The following is a 17,778-nucleotide window of genomic DNA, read 5'->3' as shown; positions in this document are numbered from 1 at the left end:
AAAAAAAAAATGCAGCTACAATATGGCACAGGTGTGATATGTGAGTCACATGGCTGGGTACAATGTTTTAGTCTTACAAAGCATGCTTGCACATTAAACACTTAATAAATACGGTTATTCTGCTTTTTACGGCGCACAATCAGAAAGAAAATGATTCAATTTTCTGGGGCCGTTTGTATAAGAATTTAAAATACACTGTGCACTTGTGTGCATGAGTGTGTGTGGGTGAGTAAGGGACTGCGGGTGAGCCGAGGGGTGGAGAAAATGTCTTACAAACAATCAGGTAGACAGCATGCATACAAAAATAGACGACTATTCTGATCGTTCATCTGTAATTTACAATACGAGTTCATTATTGCCAAGCCTTTTATTTTTGTGCCTCTGGTTTGAGGGATAGCTTGCGTTCTGTGTCTTCTCTGACCTCTCTTGGAAAAGTACAATGTACATTCACTATCACTGAGGCACAGCACTTGATTTACAATTTGTATAAGTAACCCAAAACACCGTGTAGTCACTTTTGCTGTAATGTAATATCATAATATCTGTGTATATATATATATATATATATATATATATATATATATATATATATATATATATATATATATATATATATATATATATATATATATATATAGCATCCTGTACACTCGTACAACAAACATACCCATGAATCAAACACACATGCATAACCAAATGTTGTGCACAATGAGCAGCTGCACACAACTCCAGCATAATGTTCAAACAACTCAACAGAAGCAAAGGGACGTGGCCATGCACTTGAGCAATGATTTAAAAACCTCTCTGACAAATTTCTGACATGGAATCAAAGTGCTTATTTGCCATAAACCCTGGGGGCCTATAACTTATTTCATCAAGCCAGGCATCTTTTTTTGCCTTTTGTTAAAGCCCTCATCCTAAAAAGAAAGCGATGAGGCAAATAGGGATAGCGAGTCTTTGTGCTCCTGCAAGTGGACTGCAGTTGAAGGTGTTGTAAAGGAGAGGAGATGGAGAACCAAGAAGGTAAACAATGGTTTTTGGTGCCTTTCATTTCTGTCACTGGGACACCAGCTGTGTGAAGTGCAGACAGAGGTGTTATAGCTTAGTTGTCACCGCCACACCGATTCTCAACAGGCTACCCTAAAAAACCCAACGATCGATTTGTGTCTTGAAGGGGGACGTTCTGCAAGAAAATAAAAGCACGAATCAGAAATCAGCAAATGCAACTCATTTATAAAACAATAATTCATGCTTAAATGTGTTGTTATACATTGAGTGAACTGTGGAGAATTCGTAAGCGGTGAAGTTTGTCATTCAGCAGGGGGTCGTTAACTCGGCGGACAAACGAGCGCTTGTATTCCAGGCGGTTGGCTGGTCTGTGATCAGACAGGTTTGTCTGCTCCAGGGCACGGTACAAATCTACCAGAGAGTCCGTCTGCATCCTGCAGTCACGTCCATGGCCTGGCAAGACACAAAATGCACCAAAAAACATATATTAGTAAACTAAAGTCGAAACTGAGATTTGTTACCTTTTCACACCCTCTAACAATGCTCCCCCTAGAGTGATTAAAAAAAAACATTTTGCTAATTGGATGAATCAATTCTAGTTTTCATTTTTTACTGATTAGCCTATTGACTAATTATGTAGCCTATGGACGTCTCCCGAGATGAGCAAACATTTCTTTTGTTTTTAAGACATTAGTCAGAGCTACATGTATTATTTGTGCTTTTTTCTTCAGACAGCAATAAAGGAAGAAAAAGGACCTTAAACCTAGGAAACTGGAATCTCATGCATTATTCTAATAAGCTACCCAAACCCCATTTGTCTCCTGTTTTCATGCACTGCCCCCTGTTGCCAACACTCATACACTGCACTCGGGCTCTGATTATGTGAGTTGTCACACACTGTTTTGTATTTTGGAAGCAGGGTGGTACATTCTGAGGCTTTTGGGCTGTGCTTTGAAATGTATCGCGCTTTGTTTGCCGCCTGTTTTGTGTCTGCTTTCTCATCCCTATTGGAAGTGGTGGAGAGACCGAACCCACGGAGCAATAGATAAATGAGGACAAGAAGAGAGGGGCCTTGGGCGAGCTTCTTTATCCCATTCTGAATTCAACATTAACTTGGGCTGAAAGGATTCCTCCTCGCCTCGCCATCCAAACACCGCCGAGAGGCACGACAACATCTCGATCAGGCAAGAGGGAAAAAGGAGAGAGAGAAAGCGAAAGAATGAGCTAGAGAGTGTGCTAGAGAGAAAAAGAGAGTGGGCTGCCAAGATAAATCAGTATCAAATAAGACTAAATTTCGTTTCACTTAGACAACTTCCCCGGAGGACTTCAAGGGATGGCGAATGGGCTGGCTTTAAATCCAATCCAATAAAGCAATAATAGCGAGTATTCAACCTCTGACATTTGCTGGCTCTGACTGCCTGTTAGCAGCTTTAATAAAATAAATGATGACAAATAAGCGCATTTGCACAGCCGTGTGCTGATGAAAAGACTGATCTGCATATAACACTGAGCAGGAGAGGCTCTCACAGCAGGACCATTCAGTGATGCTGTTAAGTGTGCAACGTCTTCATCTCTACCTCAACATTTTTGTACCCCCACAAAACTGTCAGATTAGCTCTAGGAACTCTTCATCGCAGCCACCTGTCAGGCTCCAAATGTGTTAATCTGAACTGATTTTCAGTTCAGAGGTATTTAACGCTTTTGATTAAACGTAAGTGGATATTGTTGTTGACCTCTCTTGAATACAGCAGACACGGTGATTATAGCATTGTTTATTGTAAGAGGTGGTGCCTGACTGTCTAAATCGAAGCAATATGCCTCAAATTTGTGAGAAGAATGTCAACTTGTGCTAATAACGAAAAAAATCTTCCCAAGCATATGTGAATACTTCAACCCATCCATAGATTTCATTCATTTTAACCAATTCAGGGTGGAGTTCAGTGGGGTCACAGCCTATCCCAGCTGTCATAGGATGAGAAGTGACGTAGCACCTGAACAGATCGCCAGTCTGGGCTAACGCACAGATTCAGCCAAGTTTTTTCACAGTCATGAATTACCCAACAAATTGGACAGAGAGGCCAAAGCATGCACAGTGAGAACATGCAAACTAAAAGTAGGAGGGCCCCGTCCGGCCAGTGGACTCAAACCCACAACCTTCTTGCTGTGAGGCAGCGCTGCAAACCACTGCAGTTCCACTGCCCTGCCTTTTGAACCATATTACCTGCAGCAGTGAGGCAGGCAATAGTCTGAAGGCAGCTTGCGTTGCACTTTCCAGTTTCACTACCAATCAGTTTCTAGTATTAAGAGATAAATCAATATCTTCCATGCAGACTGTGGGCAGCAGCGGCAATCTACCAATAAGCAAAGCAATCACAAGGACTTTTTTTGTTGCAGTGCCCTCCTAGCAACTAGAAGCAACCACCTGCCAATCATATCATTCTCTAGCAACCACAGGTTGCTAGAGGGTTACCAGCTGTGTGACTGAGGCCTAAGCTTTATTGGTATATAGCCCAAAAATCCATCATTAAACAGTTTTTAGGAAAATAATTATTTTATTAGTTTTTCTGTTAGCTATAGAGTGCAGCAGGATTTTACAGTTTGCACATCTCATTCCCTCATCCATGGTCACTTTGGAATAGGATGTTGGTTTGATGCTGGAAGTAAGGTCTTGGATGAATACGGGGTTTAGACATTTGGTTCTGTAACATGAAATATATAAATAAAAAGCCCACTTAGAGAAGCGTTTTACTTGTCCCAGAAAAGTTTCCAAAACAGTGATTAAATAAGACTTGTTGGGGACACTGTGATTACAATTGTGATTACATTAGCCATAGCAGCATGTTGCTATTGCTTTATAGCCTAATAGTGTTATTAAATCATAAGGGGCTTTGGTGAATTCAAATCCTGTAAAAATGTTATAAAATAAATACAAAAGAGAAGACTGCAACTGTTTGGCTTCTCATGACAGGCAGCATACTGTAGTAAATCTGAAAATTCATATAAGGAATCTGACCTGCATCCCTGGACCGGTCCAGTGGATAGTGCTGCGGTTCCCCCTGATCAGAAGCAGCAGTGGCAGCCAGGATAGCATGGAGGCCGCTGTCCCTGGGAAGTGTGAAGCTGCGAGGTTTTCCTCCTGCCTCTGAATCAATACTGGCCCTGAGGGGCAAGGGCAGGGCTCTGTACTGTTCCTGCAGCAGACTGCGCTGTGCAGGCAGCGTGGCCTGCCTGCGGTACTCCATCGCCAACTGGTCCCTGTCCTGGGATAACAAGGATTCCTCCATGGGAAACGTCTGGAGGTAGTGCATCCGTGTGTTGCTTTCCATCTGGTCGTGCCACGAGTTTCGATGGCTGCTCGTCTTTGGCCCGGGGGAGATGCCATTGTTGCTGCTGCCTTCCTGAGGCTCCGAGCGGAACTCCTCGTGAGAAGAACGAGACTGAAAGGTGTCAGAGGAGGAGAGATGCCCGCGTTTCGGTTCAAGGTAAGGACTCACCTAATTACAAACAGACGTAAGAAAAATAAGGGACGTGTGCCACTGAGGAAAATTCAGTAAATCAACCATAAATTTCTGAACTACAGGCTGACAGACTCACTGAGGATGCTCTGGGATAGGTGTCATAAGGTGGTGGTGGACTGTCCTGTTTGGACATTGAGGGCATTTCCATGTCCTCATGATCACTCTCACTCCAGTAATCTGTCATGTACAAAAGTACTGTTGAGTTAATACTTCTAGGCTCAAGCAAAATCAACTGTTTCTACATGCAGCAGAAAGGGGTAACTTTTCTCACACGCATACAGTTTGCAATCTGAACACCTGCATAAGGTCGGAAAAATCAAACTCTGACTAACAGCTCTGACAAGGGCACTGTGGCAGGAGTGTGGATGGGTAGGTGTGATGTACAAGTCCGGGTCCACTCTGGAGTGTGAAAAAGGATGAATCTAAGATGTGAGAACTTCCTTATAGGTCTTCTGGAGGTGTTATGGTTCTAATTTAGAAACTCTTCTGTAAAGCAAAAGACCCTGTTTTCATGAAGCTTGTGATAAACCTGCTCTCACCCACCCACCCATGCAAGGTTCCTACGTAGGCTCCTCTAAATAGCGCAAGGGTTAGTTACATTATTTCCGGTCCATCTTTAAGAAGCTGAAGAAGTTATTCAGCCCCTTAAAATTACTATTTATACTCAGCACGACGAAGCGATTCTTGAATCTGATGTAAAGCGGAAGTACAACGCCTCTGCTGCTGATCTAAATCTGTATATTGAATCCTCTGCATCTGGTCTTGTTTTTCCAGGCCATAGCATCAAATTTACTCTGAGCCAAGTTATAATTTTCAAATCCCCAATTCATTTCCTTGTAATTCTTCTAAACTTTGACAGTCAAATAAATAATTAATGAGCTCATCTCCCAGTGGAAAGATTCAGACAAAGAAGTCTTTACTTTAAAGCAAGTGAACCAAACTAAAGAAGCAAGAATTTAAATGGAGTCATCTCTACAGTCACTTTTTTTAAAGAAACGTTAATGTTGGAACAACCAGTTTTGTCCATTTGTGGTGCAAAAGTTGTTGCACCTCCAGTTCTAAACAGTAAAGACAGGAGCTTAATTACTGCTGTGAGCCTCTGACAGCAAATCAAAACCTCTGCCAAATGAAGACTAGGCAAAATAATTATTCACGCATTTGTTTCAACTTTTATGTACGTAATTCCTCAATCGAAAAGCAACAGCGTGACGCCCCACTGCTTAGAAATCATCAGTTTTATATAACTGTTGACCTGTAACAGCTGAAGAAATTCTTGCAGCACCGTGAACACAGACTGTGACTAATCTCACCTTGGTCTTGGCGCATTTTCTCCTGCTGCTCAGAGTAGCCTGCCACTGCCATACTGAGACGACTAAGCCACCTGTGGGGGAGAACAACAGCACTGACGCACAGCAATTCAACATCCAATGAAACATCTCATACCAGTGTGTGTGTGCGTGTGTGTGTTCAACTGGTTGACTAATAAACTTACAAAACTACTTTGTTTCAAACAGAGAGGGCAGTCTATTAGTAGGGGGATTCAGTTTGCAGACAGTATGGGTTTAAATGTTTGGGGAGTGTGCAATACGGCTATAAAAGCCTCATTAACTCACCGGGACATGTCGTCTACATTTTCCGCAGCAAAGTAGAAGGTCTTTATCTTCGGATGGCAAGCCTTGAAAGCACTAAAAGGGACATATTTAATCACACGTAAGCAGAAGGACAGCAACGTATGGCTCGCATTTCCATGTGAATGCTGTCGACTGGAAAAATAAACCGACACATGGCCGTGCATATACTGATTCATGCTGACACCAAAACAGCAAGACTGCGCGTCATGAGATAAAGCGCTTTGATTATTTTGGGGAGTTGCACAAGTTGGAGTCAGCCTCATGAAGTACGATTCCATTTATATACAGTCACAGTCTTCAACCCAAAAGCTGAAGGGCATCATTAAGATAAATAATTAAGATAGAGCCATAATTATTAAACACAACTCCGAACCCTGTAATATTCCTGTTGTTTAACTCAGTACTGAACAGCAACCCATCAAGTCATACATCCTTCTGTTTATCTCATTCGTGGTTGTGGGCGTTAGAGAATATCCCAGCTATCACTCGGTGACAGGCAGGGGGCACCCTGCAGAGGTCGCCTGTCACAGTGCAACTACAGAGAGACAGACAACCGCCTATTCATGCTCAGGTTTACCCCTATGGCCAATTTGGAATTGCCAATTAATCTCACATGTCTAGACTGTGGGAGGAAGCCAGTATACCCAGTGAGAACCCATGCAGGCACCAGGAGAACATGTAGACTCTACACAGAAAGGCACCAGCTATCTAGCAGATTCAAACTCGACCATGAGGCAACCATTGTACCTACTGTACCACTATGACAAAACCCATCTAATCCTTCACTCCTAATGATTTTAACTCTTTAAGCTCACAGTAAACCGCAGCAAAACATCATTTCGACTGTTGTAAACGGTCCGTGAGCCAAATGCAGCCAAATTTGATCTTAAGTGAGCCAAACCACTGAAACATTTAACTACACTTCAATTAGTAAACTTAACTACACATTAATTCCCTGATACATAAATATCCAATTTAATTCAAATGTTGATTTGTCACCAGTTCAAAACAACAGTCACTCCAAGGCCTTTTATATTCAAATATAATATAAAGTAATATAAGAAAAACAAGTGCCAGAAATCTCTCAGGAAGACTGTTTGGGCTTAAATTATAAGAAATAAATATATAAATTTACTATTTGTTTCTGGTAGCACACTGACTAGACAGTCCTCTCATTCAAAAACATTAAAAACAAACATAAAGGATGTATTATTTTTGTTGACTGACTGAAAATGTTTTATTTATTTATTTATTAATTAAGTTAGCTTGTTTTGTTACTGTGGGCCAATTGTAGAAATGTTGGTGTAACATAAATAGTCATGGGCAAGGTATTTATCAGTAGGAAAAGCTGTAAAACCTACGCCCTGCTTAACAGTTTCCAAAGCTGTTCAGTGGGCTGTATTGGAGTCATTTGACATCCCTGGTCTAGACCAGCAAAATTTTGGAGAATTTTCTTTTCTTTCAAGTTAAAATTAGAAAGAATAGCTCTTAAAATAACCAAAAGTTAAATTTATTTTTCTAATTATACAGAAAAACCTAAATAAATTTCTTCCCTAAAACATAGTACAAGCTATAGCTCCATTAAGCCCACTGTAGTAAAGGAAGGTAGTTATGCAATGATACCAAACGCAATTTTTGTGAGGCAGCCATGCTCCAATTAAGATAGAAATCACCTTATTTTCTAATCCTGCACACAGTTTGCAGTGTTTCGTATCTGCCTGTCTTTATCTTAAAACTTACAGTTTTGCCCCAATCATCAACTACGTCACAGCCTTCCCCTCTTACTCAATTACTAAATGCATGTGCACATACTCATCACGCTTCCAGCCCTCCATCTGTAACCAGAAAGCACTCCGGGCCCAAAAAGCCCCACAAGAATTTCTTAGAATTATTTCAAGTTTGACTCATAAAATGTGTCACACCCTTCTTCAGTGACATTTTCAGTCAGCAGACTTTTTAAAGATCTTTGTTACTGTAATATTTCATGTTGTAGTAATATACCAAAAACTATTAGTACAGCTGCTGCTTCAGCAATTTCTCTCTTGTCTTCATAATTTCAGATTTAAATTAACATCTTAAACTAAATAACATCTGCTGTGCTGTCAGAATATTGCCTATTTGTGAGTCAGGCACTCGATCCCACCACTCTGAATGGTCAGTCCATTAAATTTTCAGTATAGAGCTGTATGAAAAGCTTAAACAAATTACATATTTTGCTCATTTCTCAGGTGAAAAGATAAAATCTGGCCCAAAACAGACATTAAGAATGAGCCCATTTTCTTGCCAGGAACCAGTTTGCAGAAGATAACCGCTTAACTGATGTTTATAGGGCTGTGTACAAATATGTGACATGCCTAAATGCAAAAGAAATGCACATTTATATTTGGTGTTCAGGTAAAAACAGGCACTCACAACTTCCTTCTGCATTCAGTGGCACGATCTATCTTAAACTCTGGTAGGCTGACGAAGCCCTCCGCCTTCTCATCCTGAGATAAGCAAACAGAGAGTCAATTCAAAGTTCAGCTTGAAGAATGAAGTCTAAAACGTATCAATTGCTCTTTTATGGGAACGATCATATTCACCTCCTCGTTCATGTACCAGTACAGACACGTGTCTTTCAGGATGAACCAGTACTTCTTCCACTTCTGCGAAAAATAGGTTTTAGCGTCTTTCTTTTTCCACAGCCAGCCCTGACAGTCGCCCTGACCCAAGTCCCTGCAGGAAATCCGCCGTTTGCTGATTGAAGTGAGAGGACTTCCAGCTGCAGGCACCAGCAGGGGAGCAGAACAGAGGAGGGGGCTCAGAAAACTCTACTTATGAAGCACCTGCTTATATAAGGATTTGAGTACAAGTGAGCATGCACGTAAAATTCAATCCCAGAAAAATGATCCTACCTTTACCCTTTTTCTTTGATCTTGAAAGCAATGAGGATCGTTCAAAAACCTGCGAAATTAAAACAAAACACATGACGCCATGAAATAAATCCCGGTGTGGATTCTGACAAAGAATGATTTCACTTTTCGTGGACAGGACAGACTAACGTGATACAAGGATGCAGAGTCAGAGCTAGACGTGGACCGGGAGACTTCCATCTGGAGGGCAGGGACGAGTGTGTAATGGGTCGGGCTGGCTCCTCGCTCGGTCTTCCTCCTGTTCTGACTCAGGCTGCGACCCAGGAGGAAGTCTTCGTGTGAGGTCTTGTCTTCGCTCTCAAAATGCATCAGAGAATTCTCTGCAGGGACACAACAGAGGCAGACTATTATACACATCACAACAACCCAAAACTGATTTATATTTTTTTTCCTTAAATCCTAACGACACGCTCTTACTAACGTCAATAAACACCGAATCTGCTGCCTATCGGCAAGACTTTGGTTCAAGACTTTCCACTTAAAATATGTGAAAAGTGTTAAAACATCTACCAAGGAAGCCGTTGTCAGGCAGGAAGCCCTCAAAACTTCCAAATACTGCCTCTTGTAGATAAATATAGCTCCATCACTTTTTCTGAAAAGCCCAAAGGAGCAACATATCAGCAGCATCCTCAGAGGAAACAAACACATCACTCAAGTCGTTGTTTGAGGCTGAAATAAAGCAATTCAGTCTCCTCCCACTCCATTTACCACCTAGCTCAACAGTCACCAGCAAAATGTGAAAATCTTAGGAAAATATATTTATACAGTTGCCAAAGCAACAGCGTACTTTTTATATCCAAACTTGGAGGCACGGCGAAGCTGAGAGGGAAAAAGAAACAGAGAGAGGGATGAAGAGGGGGGAGAGCTGTGATAGATAATGAACATATGGAGGAGATACAGGCAGGAGCTGATATCCAGCATGTTATCAGTTTTGACAGGCCAGCTTATCCTTCTACTTTTTGGCTGGGAGATCTGAGAGGGTGAGGATATTATGAGATCTCCTCCCACTCACCTCAGCTTCCTCTGTCCCTTTCTTCCTCCCTTTCTTTTTCTCTCTTTCCCACTGCCTCCCACTCACCTCTCCTGCTCTCTCTCTTCAGCTTGGCCAGGTCTTCGTTGTCTCCCACCCAGTTGTATTCCACTGGCATTGATATGGGCCTTAGCCTCCCTAGAGCAAGGAGGCACAGGGAACGGCAATATTACACAGCCTGCCCCCACACACAGACACACACGCACATACACACACACACAAATCAAAAACACCTAGAAACATTAAGACGTCACATCTGCACGGCTTTAAATTCTTGGCTCCCACGATTACAGCGGTGAATCCTCGGATGAGGCAGAGGTCTTACCGTAGGTGGGCGTGCTCCCCCTGCGGACTGATGCACCCTCTTGGTTCTGGTCGTACTCGTAACAGTACAGTATAGTATCCTCCTCCACCAGAGGAAATCGCCTTCGACACTCCTGATCCAAGTAGGAGTTTGGTGACTCAGATCCCTCTGCCACATGGACATCTGATTGAGGATCATCATCCGGCAGACTTCCCTTGTCATCTCTTCGGTAACAGAAAGCAGGAAGTCATTTTATTGTCAGGGTTTGGAATAAGATCAGAGAGAAGACGTTGTTCTGCTCCGAGCCCATCTGTCCCCATTGGAGATATATATTTTTGTATATACTTAGATTTCTTGGGGCTAAATCATTTCCACTGCCAATGTACTTTAGTTTTGAACAAACATTACTCAAACAGGAGTATATTCAGCTGCAGATTCCTACACATTTTGTGCTCTAGTTTTTATGGTATTAGGTAGTGTTTACGCAATTACACGTGTATTAAGTCAAACAAAGCACAGCACAGAGAAAATAATCAGGGAAATAGCAGCAGGGAAAAATAAGGAGCACATCTCCCCATTCAACACCTTTTTTTTCTCAACAGCAGTGGTCAATTTATTATCAGTTTTGATGGTTTTAATGGTACAAGTCCAGGTATTTTAATGGTATTTATTCATGATTTAAAATTCATAACACATATTGTTGTAGCTATATTCCCTTTCTTTAAACCAGTTGCAAATAGTGATCACTAACATGAGATTTCTAACATGCATCCACTGAGGACAAATACAAACTTCATATATTTAGCTCAATAATGCTCACCAGCCTGATTTGGCATTTGGGGATATCCAAAGTAAGTAAGATTCATCCTCTTGGGACAATACATTCAGTAAAACATTACACAGAAACAAATATCTCTGGGTAAACAATACTAATCGTGTAGCTTTATTAGTTATTATCTGTAGTCGCGTGTTGGAGCTGACCCTGGGAAATCAAAGCTTTCAAGCATCAGTCAAAAATTCACGATTTCTCTATGACTCTCAGAGGAGAGCGTTTCTTTATCCACAGAACACGATGCACTGTGTTTGTTGTTTGCATATGAGAGAAGCTGAAATCTGAGGAGGAACTAATTATTACTCGTGTCACCAGTCGAGCCTTTCAATATGTGACATGGCTCCGTTCTTGTGGGAACTTTGTGACAAGAGTGTGGGAGAAGCACCTGCAGCCACCGTGAGGTGCAACAAGCTGTCTGCATGTTCAGAAGTTTCACTGTAAAGCTTATCCAAATGTTGCGCATCATATTTGCTACCAAACAAAAAGGAAAACAAAGATTCTCACTGTCTCATTTTCTCTCTTAGTCCCACTCATTCCTGTAGAGTTAATCCAAACAGCAGAGGGTACAGCTAATGAGCTAGGCTAGATATTGTAGTAGAAAACTCAGACTAATATCATTCAATAGCAATGAATGCAGCAAACTAACCTATTTAAAATGGGTAATCCTGTGAATTTCATTGCATGGCATCATTTACTCTTTTTATGTATTTACAAGTTGTCAAAAAAGTGGCAAAGTGGCAAAAAAAAATGGGTGAAATTAGACTGAAAAGTTTTGACAAATCAAACTGATGGGTAAAATTTAAATCACCAAACAATTTTCTTGGGGAAACCTAACATTTTGTCAGCCAACACATGGCTTTGACTTAATGCATTAAGACACGTAGACATAGTCAAGAGAGCGCGCTGAAGTTCCAACCAAGCATTGGAAATTATTTATGTGACTTTAAACGTGGCAGGGCTGTTTGGTGCCACACAGAATGATCTGAGAATTTCAGAAACTGCTGATCTGCTGGGATTTGGTACAGAAAAAAGAAAATGTCAAGGAGCACCACTTCTCTGTGTGAAAATGCCATATTGATGTAATTCTCCTCTGTCAGGGGCCAGAGGAAAATGACCAGTGCGCATCGAGCCAATAGCAACTTTTTAAAAACCAAGGTATGCGGAAGAGGTCAATCAAACCCTGAAGTAGACAGGCAACAGCAGAAGACAAAACATGCTGCCACTGCCAATCAGCTAAGAACAGGAAACTGAAGCTACGATTCACACAGCCTCACCAAAATTGGATAAGACTTGGAGAAACATTGGATGCTCTGATGAGTCTCAGTTTCTGCTGCAACACTCAGTTAGTAGGGTCAGACCTCACATGAAAGCATGGAACCATGCTATATTAATAGTTCAGGCTACTGCTGGTGGTGTAATGGTGTGGGACATATTTTCTTAGCACACTTAGTGCCAATTGAGCCTCATTTAAACACCATAGACTACCTGAGTATTGTTGCTCACCATGATTCTGATGGGTGCTTTAAGCAGGATACCACCCAATCACAATCCCACCCATCACAAAGCTCAAATCATCTCAAACTGGTTTGCTGAACATGACAACGACTTGACTACTCACAGTTAACAGATCTCAGGCCAACAGAGCATGTTTGGGTTGTGGTGAAACGGGAAGATTCAAATTATGGATGTGCAGCTGATTTGCAGTTTGCAACAACTGTGTGATATAATCCAGTTAATATGCACCAAAATCTCTGAGGAACATTTCCAGCACCTTGTTGAATCCATGCTATGAAGAGTTAACGCAGTTCTGAAGGCACAAATGGGTCCAACCTGGCACCAGCAAGGTGTAATTAATGAGTCAGTGGTTGTTTTACATTAAAGATTTCTCAAAATATGAACTGTGCATTCCTTTTTGTTCTTTTTTTCACATATTTTTCATTGTTTTTCACCTCTATCTTTTAAAACAGACTCCCCTCCTCTCACTGCCATTGTTGATACAACGGTACACCTTCACTCAATAAAATAACATGACTGTGTCGTACATAATGTGCACATAAAAACACTGCCCTGTAGTCACACTTAGAGCAGAAAACTCTGGTAGGAAAGCTTTTGCAAAGCAAGCAAAGTTTTCTGTGTTTTACATCTGCGTTCACCTGGGGGTGTAGGGCTCTGCTGGAGGAGGGGGAATGTAGAGGTCCTGCAGGGCGCAGCTACTCCTCCTGGACGGAGTGCTTAAAGTGCTGGTCGGCGTAGCGACACTGCTGCTGGGGCTCTGAGGGAAGATTGGCTGTGTGTAAGTGAGTGTATGTGTATGTGTGAGCATGTGTGAAAGACAGAGAAAAAGGCAGACAGAGAGAAAGAGCGAGAGAAACAGTTACAGGGACCGACACAATGAAAATTTGGAGCTCACAGCAGTTCAGTCAGTCAGTTCGGGAGTGTTCACTCTGTTCAGACTGTGCAGCTGAGCATCTCAACCATGAAATGAGCTGTGTACTGTACGTTTCTGATGCTTTAGTTCTAACTGGTGCACAGAGGAAGAGAGGCTGGCGTGCGGTCTAGTCATCCCTCTTAGTCAGGTCAAGGAGGATCTGGCCGTAGCCTACTTTGCTTGTTATGTACAGTAGACTGTTTTCTAAAGAAAACATGTCTTTGTGTTTAAGCACCACAATGTAAAACAAATTTGCCGAATGTATTGTAAGAATAAGAATATGCAACATCGTCAGCTTAACTTGAATAGTCGGAGAAATGTAATCCAATCGCAAGAAATCATCGACTTCCAAAAAAAAAAAGGTTTTTCAACAATAGAATACTAATAAGACATTACTCAAACTATGCTGCATAAACTCAGCGCTGACCAATAGCTGAGATGTAACACTGAGTGGTCTGTGTGCTCCATCATAAGACCATTATATGAGTCACCGCGCAATGTTCTTTTCAATAACTTAGCAGAATACCTTGACATTTTAAATTTTAGTCACAGCTCAGATCAGAAAACACCACAGTCTCTGGTTGGCTTTTTTCTTTTTTTTTGCCCCAGAAAAATGCCAGCGACATAGCAGATTCGATTTAGGTGGAGAAGAAGAATGTGAGGACGTGAAGGGGGAGGAGGCTGAGCAGCACTGCGCTTCAGGGCCTCAGGGGGAGAAAACATTTTCTCTGGAATGGGACTCAAAGAAAGGCTGGACTACTTTAATACACGTCCCTCTCATTTCCACCCATTCTGGCGCAGGCACACGGTCCTAATATTGTAATTGGTTTGGCTGAAGTAGGACAACAGATGCCACTTAGGGCTGAAATGTCAAAATCTGTATGGATCATGCTGGGCATCAGTGAGTCAAAAGAAGAGTGTTTGAGATTTGTAAGGTGCATTACAAACATGTAATAATTGATAAAAAAAAAAAAAAAGTGTTAAAGTCGAAAGTTATGATCACAAAGTGGGTGGAGTCAAGTGGATTAGTTTGGACGCTACTCTACAAGCAGATTCATGTTACACTCTCATTTTATATTCTACCTATTTTAGGGTGATCGCATTTTTTGGTGTTTAGCTTTGTACGTTTATATTCACCACAGGCACAGAGATGAACACAAGCGAACAACATCAACAGCCACACAGAGACATGAATGAAAGCTATATCTGTGGAGCATGAAGGCAGTCATCATACCTGCAGAGCTAATGGTTTCCATCTCATGTTTTTCAGCAGAGCAGGGGTTGACGTGAGCGTGCTCTGGGGGCGTTTCTTCAGCGTCAGGGTGACACCTGCAGGATCTCCACGCAACAAGTTCACCAGATTTTTCAGCTGCCAGCCCACCTAGTGTACAAGAATAGCTCAATAAGGGTTTCCTCAACCCACACGGGCATTTTAATGCCTTAGACTGCAGAAATAACTGGAAATATTGCCTAGACTAAATAAACAGGGAGTGTTTTGTTTTTGTTGTTTTTTTGCCATATGTATTAGTGAAGTTTACCTTTGCATATTTGAGAATATGACCGTCATCATGTAATCAGTTTTTTACTATTACACAGAAATTTTCATATAACTAGCTGATGGACTGTTAAGCTATTGCATTTCTAAAAATTCACCTTCATCTGCCAGATGCTCATGCTGCAGTATCTGTCTCTGTAGACTCACATATGTAGCGATCATTATAGAATTTAATAGGTGGGCTCTAAAGTTTGTTATCTGAACAATATTGAAATATGGTTGTAATGTATCCTTAAGTTCCAGAGTTATGCTCCTGAATAATAACCAGAAGAGTTCTTACAGAAAAACTTGACTAAATTTGACATTTGTCCATTACTTTATTACTTTATCATTCAATACTATTAGACATTTATGTGAAAAATGTAACAATTTTTGAGTTTTGGATCCAACCAGAACATCAATGATACTAGTAGCTCACCCAGTTCAAGATTCATGACAATTAACAGGTTAAAATGCCTGTAAAAAGGACAAAGGTGACATTAATCTTGAGAAGAGTGTGGGCAAAGACCCGTTAGGTGATCATTGTGTGTAAGTTTGTTTAAATTCTGACCAATACTTTAGCAGGAGGCGTGAGTCTTATGAGCTGTGGTTGGACAAATGGATGGGTTATCAATGGACCCCTTACCATGGCATAAGCTCATTGGTTCTTGAGCCAGATGAGCTTAAAAAGCATGTTTTGTTTTTTTAAAATGGTATAAATGAACAGCTGGACCAAACCTGAACAAATTTCTTCAAAAAATTCCTGAGACAGTCTGATCATGAAAAGGGGAAGGATGCGGGTTTAAAACATAATGTCTTCAGTGATGCTATCATCAGAGAGGAGGCATAAGAAGCTGATATTTCAGTGTAACAATGCCACATTTAGTCTTCTTATTAACTGTCTGTATTTCAGGTAGTTTCCATTCACGATTTGAAGTCATTTCTTTATGTCTAATCTTTTTTTGAAGTTCAGTTCACCAGAAAATGCGAGCTGTTTTATTTGAGGTGCTGTTACTTTGTTATTTTGGTAATGCACATGGATCCTGATGGTTGACAACTGTAGCACAGCCTGCAGCCCTCTGAGGTTCATGTTGATGATGATGTTTAATGCAAAGCTGGATGCCTCAGGGCATCTTGCACGCCTCCTGCCATGTTGTGGTACAGCCTGATGTTGTGTGTTGCGAACAGCTGCATGCCATGTAAATACTCTTTAACCCAGTTTTAATGATATTTGGCACGAATAGCATCCCGCCCAGAGAAACACTCTCTGCTGCTGAACCAAATATGCCAGGTCCAGTTTGGGGAGGAAAATAAAAAATTCCCCCGCTCGGTCAACCGCACTGAATTTTCAGTATGTCTCGTGTATTTCAAGCACCCTGAAGTACCAGACATTTTTCAGCCTCTGACCTGGCAATCACTTTGTTCCTTGCCAAGTAATTTTTCACCCTTACAGCCAGTACACAGAAATTCTTCACAGAAAGTGCATTAAAGACATAGACTGACTGAACAGGCAGACAGACAGACACTTTGCTTTTATTCTTTATTCTATGGTAGAGAAAAAAATGTTCTTCTGTGCGAAGACAAAAAAGTGTTTATTTAAAACAGTAAATCCCTGATTTTCAGCTTTTTAAGCTGTTTACTTGGTAAAGAAATGCTCTGCTTTAAAGTGTTTCTTATACAACATCAAGTCATTGGTTTCTTCCTTTTGTTTCATCTCACTGGAAATTCAGATAAAACTCGTGAGTGTTAAAATGTACCATAGTGTATGTGATATTTTATGTGTTTGAAGCTTTTCATTTAATGGCCATTCCTGCACCAGACTCCATCACTGTTGTCACGAGTTATTTACTTCTGTGTGCACAACACCACCAAAATAACCTACAAATTAGCAAACCCTTAGGTCTTTCTACATGTTTTCAAGTTAATCACAAGGCAGAGCATTTTTTTTTCTTCATTCGTTTCCTTTGATGTAACTCGTTTGCTTTAGCTGCCATTTCTACATCCACTTCTTATGAAAAAAGATGCTCAGATCCAGTGAACTCTGCTCTGTGTCTTTTTGCTGGAGTACTCCCTACTGCCTTAATTATAAATCCCTCAACTATTTATAACATGCCTTGTTTTTTTTCACTTGGTGGTGTTTTCGTCCTTGAGTATTAAGATATTTAACAACTTTTCTTTATGACTTGTTATCTCATTTTCCTGTAAGAAGAGATGGTGGCAGTAATCTGGGCCATCACAGACAAATCTAGTTCAATGCAGTTTCTCTAAACCCTCAAAGGAACGTTTGTGAACAATCAGCCGTAATTAAGTTGCTCTACACTGTGCCATAATAAATTAAATGCATTAACAATGTTTAAGCTGGTTTAAGCGATGTTTATGAGTAACAGTGGAGTTTTAGCTCAGCATGTAACTCTACTGCAGTAATGTATTGCCTACTTAGGCTGCTGCAAGAGTCCATCCTCTGTTTGAGAACACCTATTACTCAGTCCTACCCCACATACTAATTTCGGGCAACCAATACATCATAATCGTGTTGTTTAGAAAGAGCTGAGAATGTCTTGCAAATCAGTCTGCAAAATCA

General features: G+C 41.1%; 1 protein-coding gene across 4 annotated transcripts in view; it reads right to left on the bottom strand.

Moving 5' to 3' along the window:
- The window catches only part of LOC146660452 (connector enhancer of kinase suppressor of ras 2-like), a 31,983-nt gene continuing 14,205 nt past the window's right edge, over positions 1 to 17,778 (bottom strand). For 2 of the 4 annotated variants that reach the window (XM_085420322.1, XM_085420324.1), the window contains exons 9-22: positions 14,898 to 15,044; positions 13,389 to 13,522; positions 10,425 to 10,627; positions 10,148 to 10,237; positions 9,199 to 9,389; positions 9,052 to 9,100; positions 8,740 to 8,918; positions 8,570 to 8,643; positions 6,140 to 6,211; positions 5,837 to 5,907; positions 4,603 to 4,703; positions 4,022 to 4,502; positions 1,271 to 1,461; positions 1 to 1,183 (exon numbers count right to left, since the gene is read on the bottom strand). In XM_085420322.1, coding sequence (XP_085276448.1) covers positions 1,136 to 1,183; positions 1,271 to 1,461; positions 4,022 to 4,502; positions 4,603 to 4,703; positions 5,837 to 5,907; positions 6,140 to 6,211; positions 8,570 to 8,643; positions 8,740 to 8,918; positions 9,052 to 9,100; positions 9,199 to 9,389; positions 10,148 to 10,237; positions 10,425 to 10,627; positions 13,389 to 13,522; positions 14,898 to 15,044 — 2,031 coding nt within the window. In that variant the 3' untranslated portion in view covers positions 1 to 1,135. The remainder of the gene's footprint in view (positions 1,184 to 1,270; positions 1,462 to 4,021; positions 4,503 to 4,602; positions 4,704 to 5,836; positions 5,908 to 6,139; positions 6,212 to 8,569; positions 8,644 to 8,739; positions 8,919 to 9,051; positions 9,101 to 9,198; positions 9,390 to 10,147; positions 10,238 to 10,424; positions 10,628 to 13,388; positions 13,523 to 14,897; positions 15,045 to 17,778) is intronic. The other 2 variants (XM_085420323.1, XM_085420325.1) reach the window with 1 other exon arrangement.

Source organism: Rhamphochromis longiceps, linkage group LG10, assembly GCF_057381845.1.
Source record: "Rhamphochromis longiceps isolate RC_006_pf linkage group LG10, R_longiceps_female_GT1.1, whole genome shotgun sequence".
Classification (NCBI taxonomy): domain Eukaryota; kingdom Metazoa; phylum Chordata; class Actinopteri; order Cichliformes; family Cichlidae; genus Rhamphochromis; species Rhamphochromis longiceps.
The sequence above is the reverse complement of the archived record's forward strand: the minus strand, read 5'-3'. Positions and strand labels throughout refer to the sequence as shown.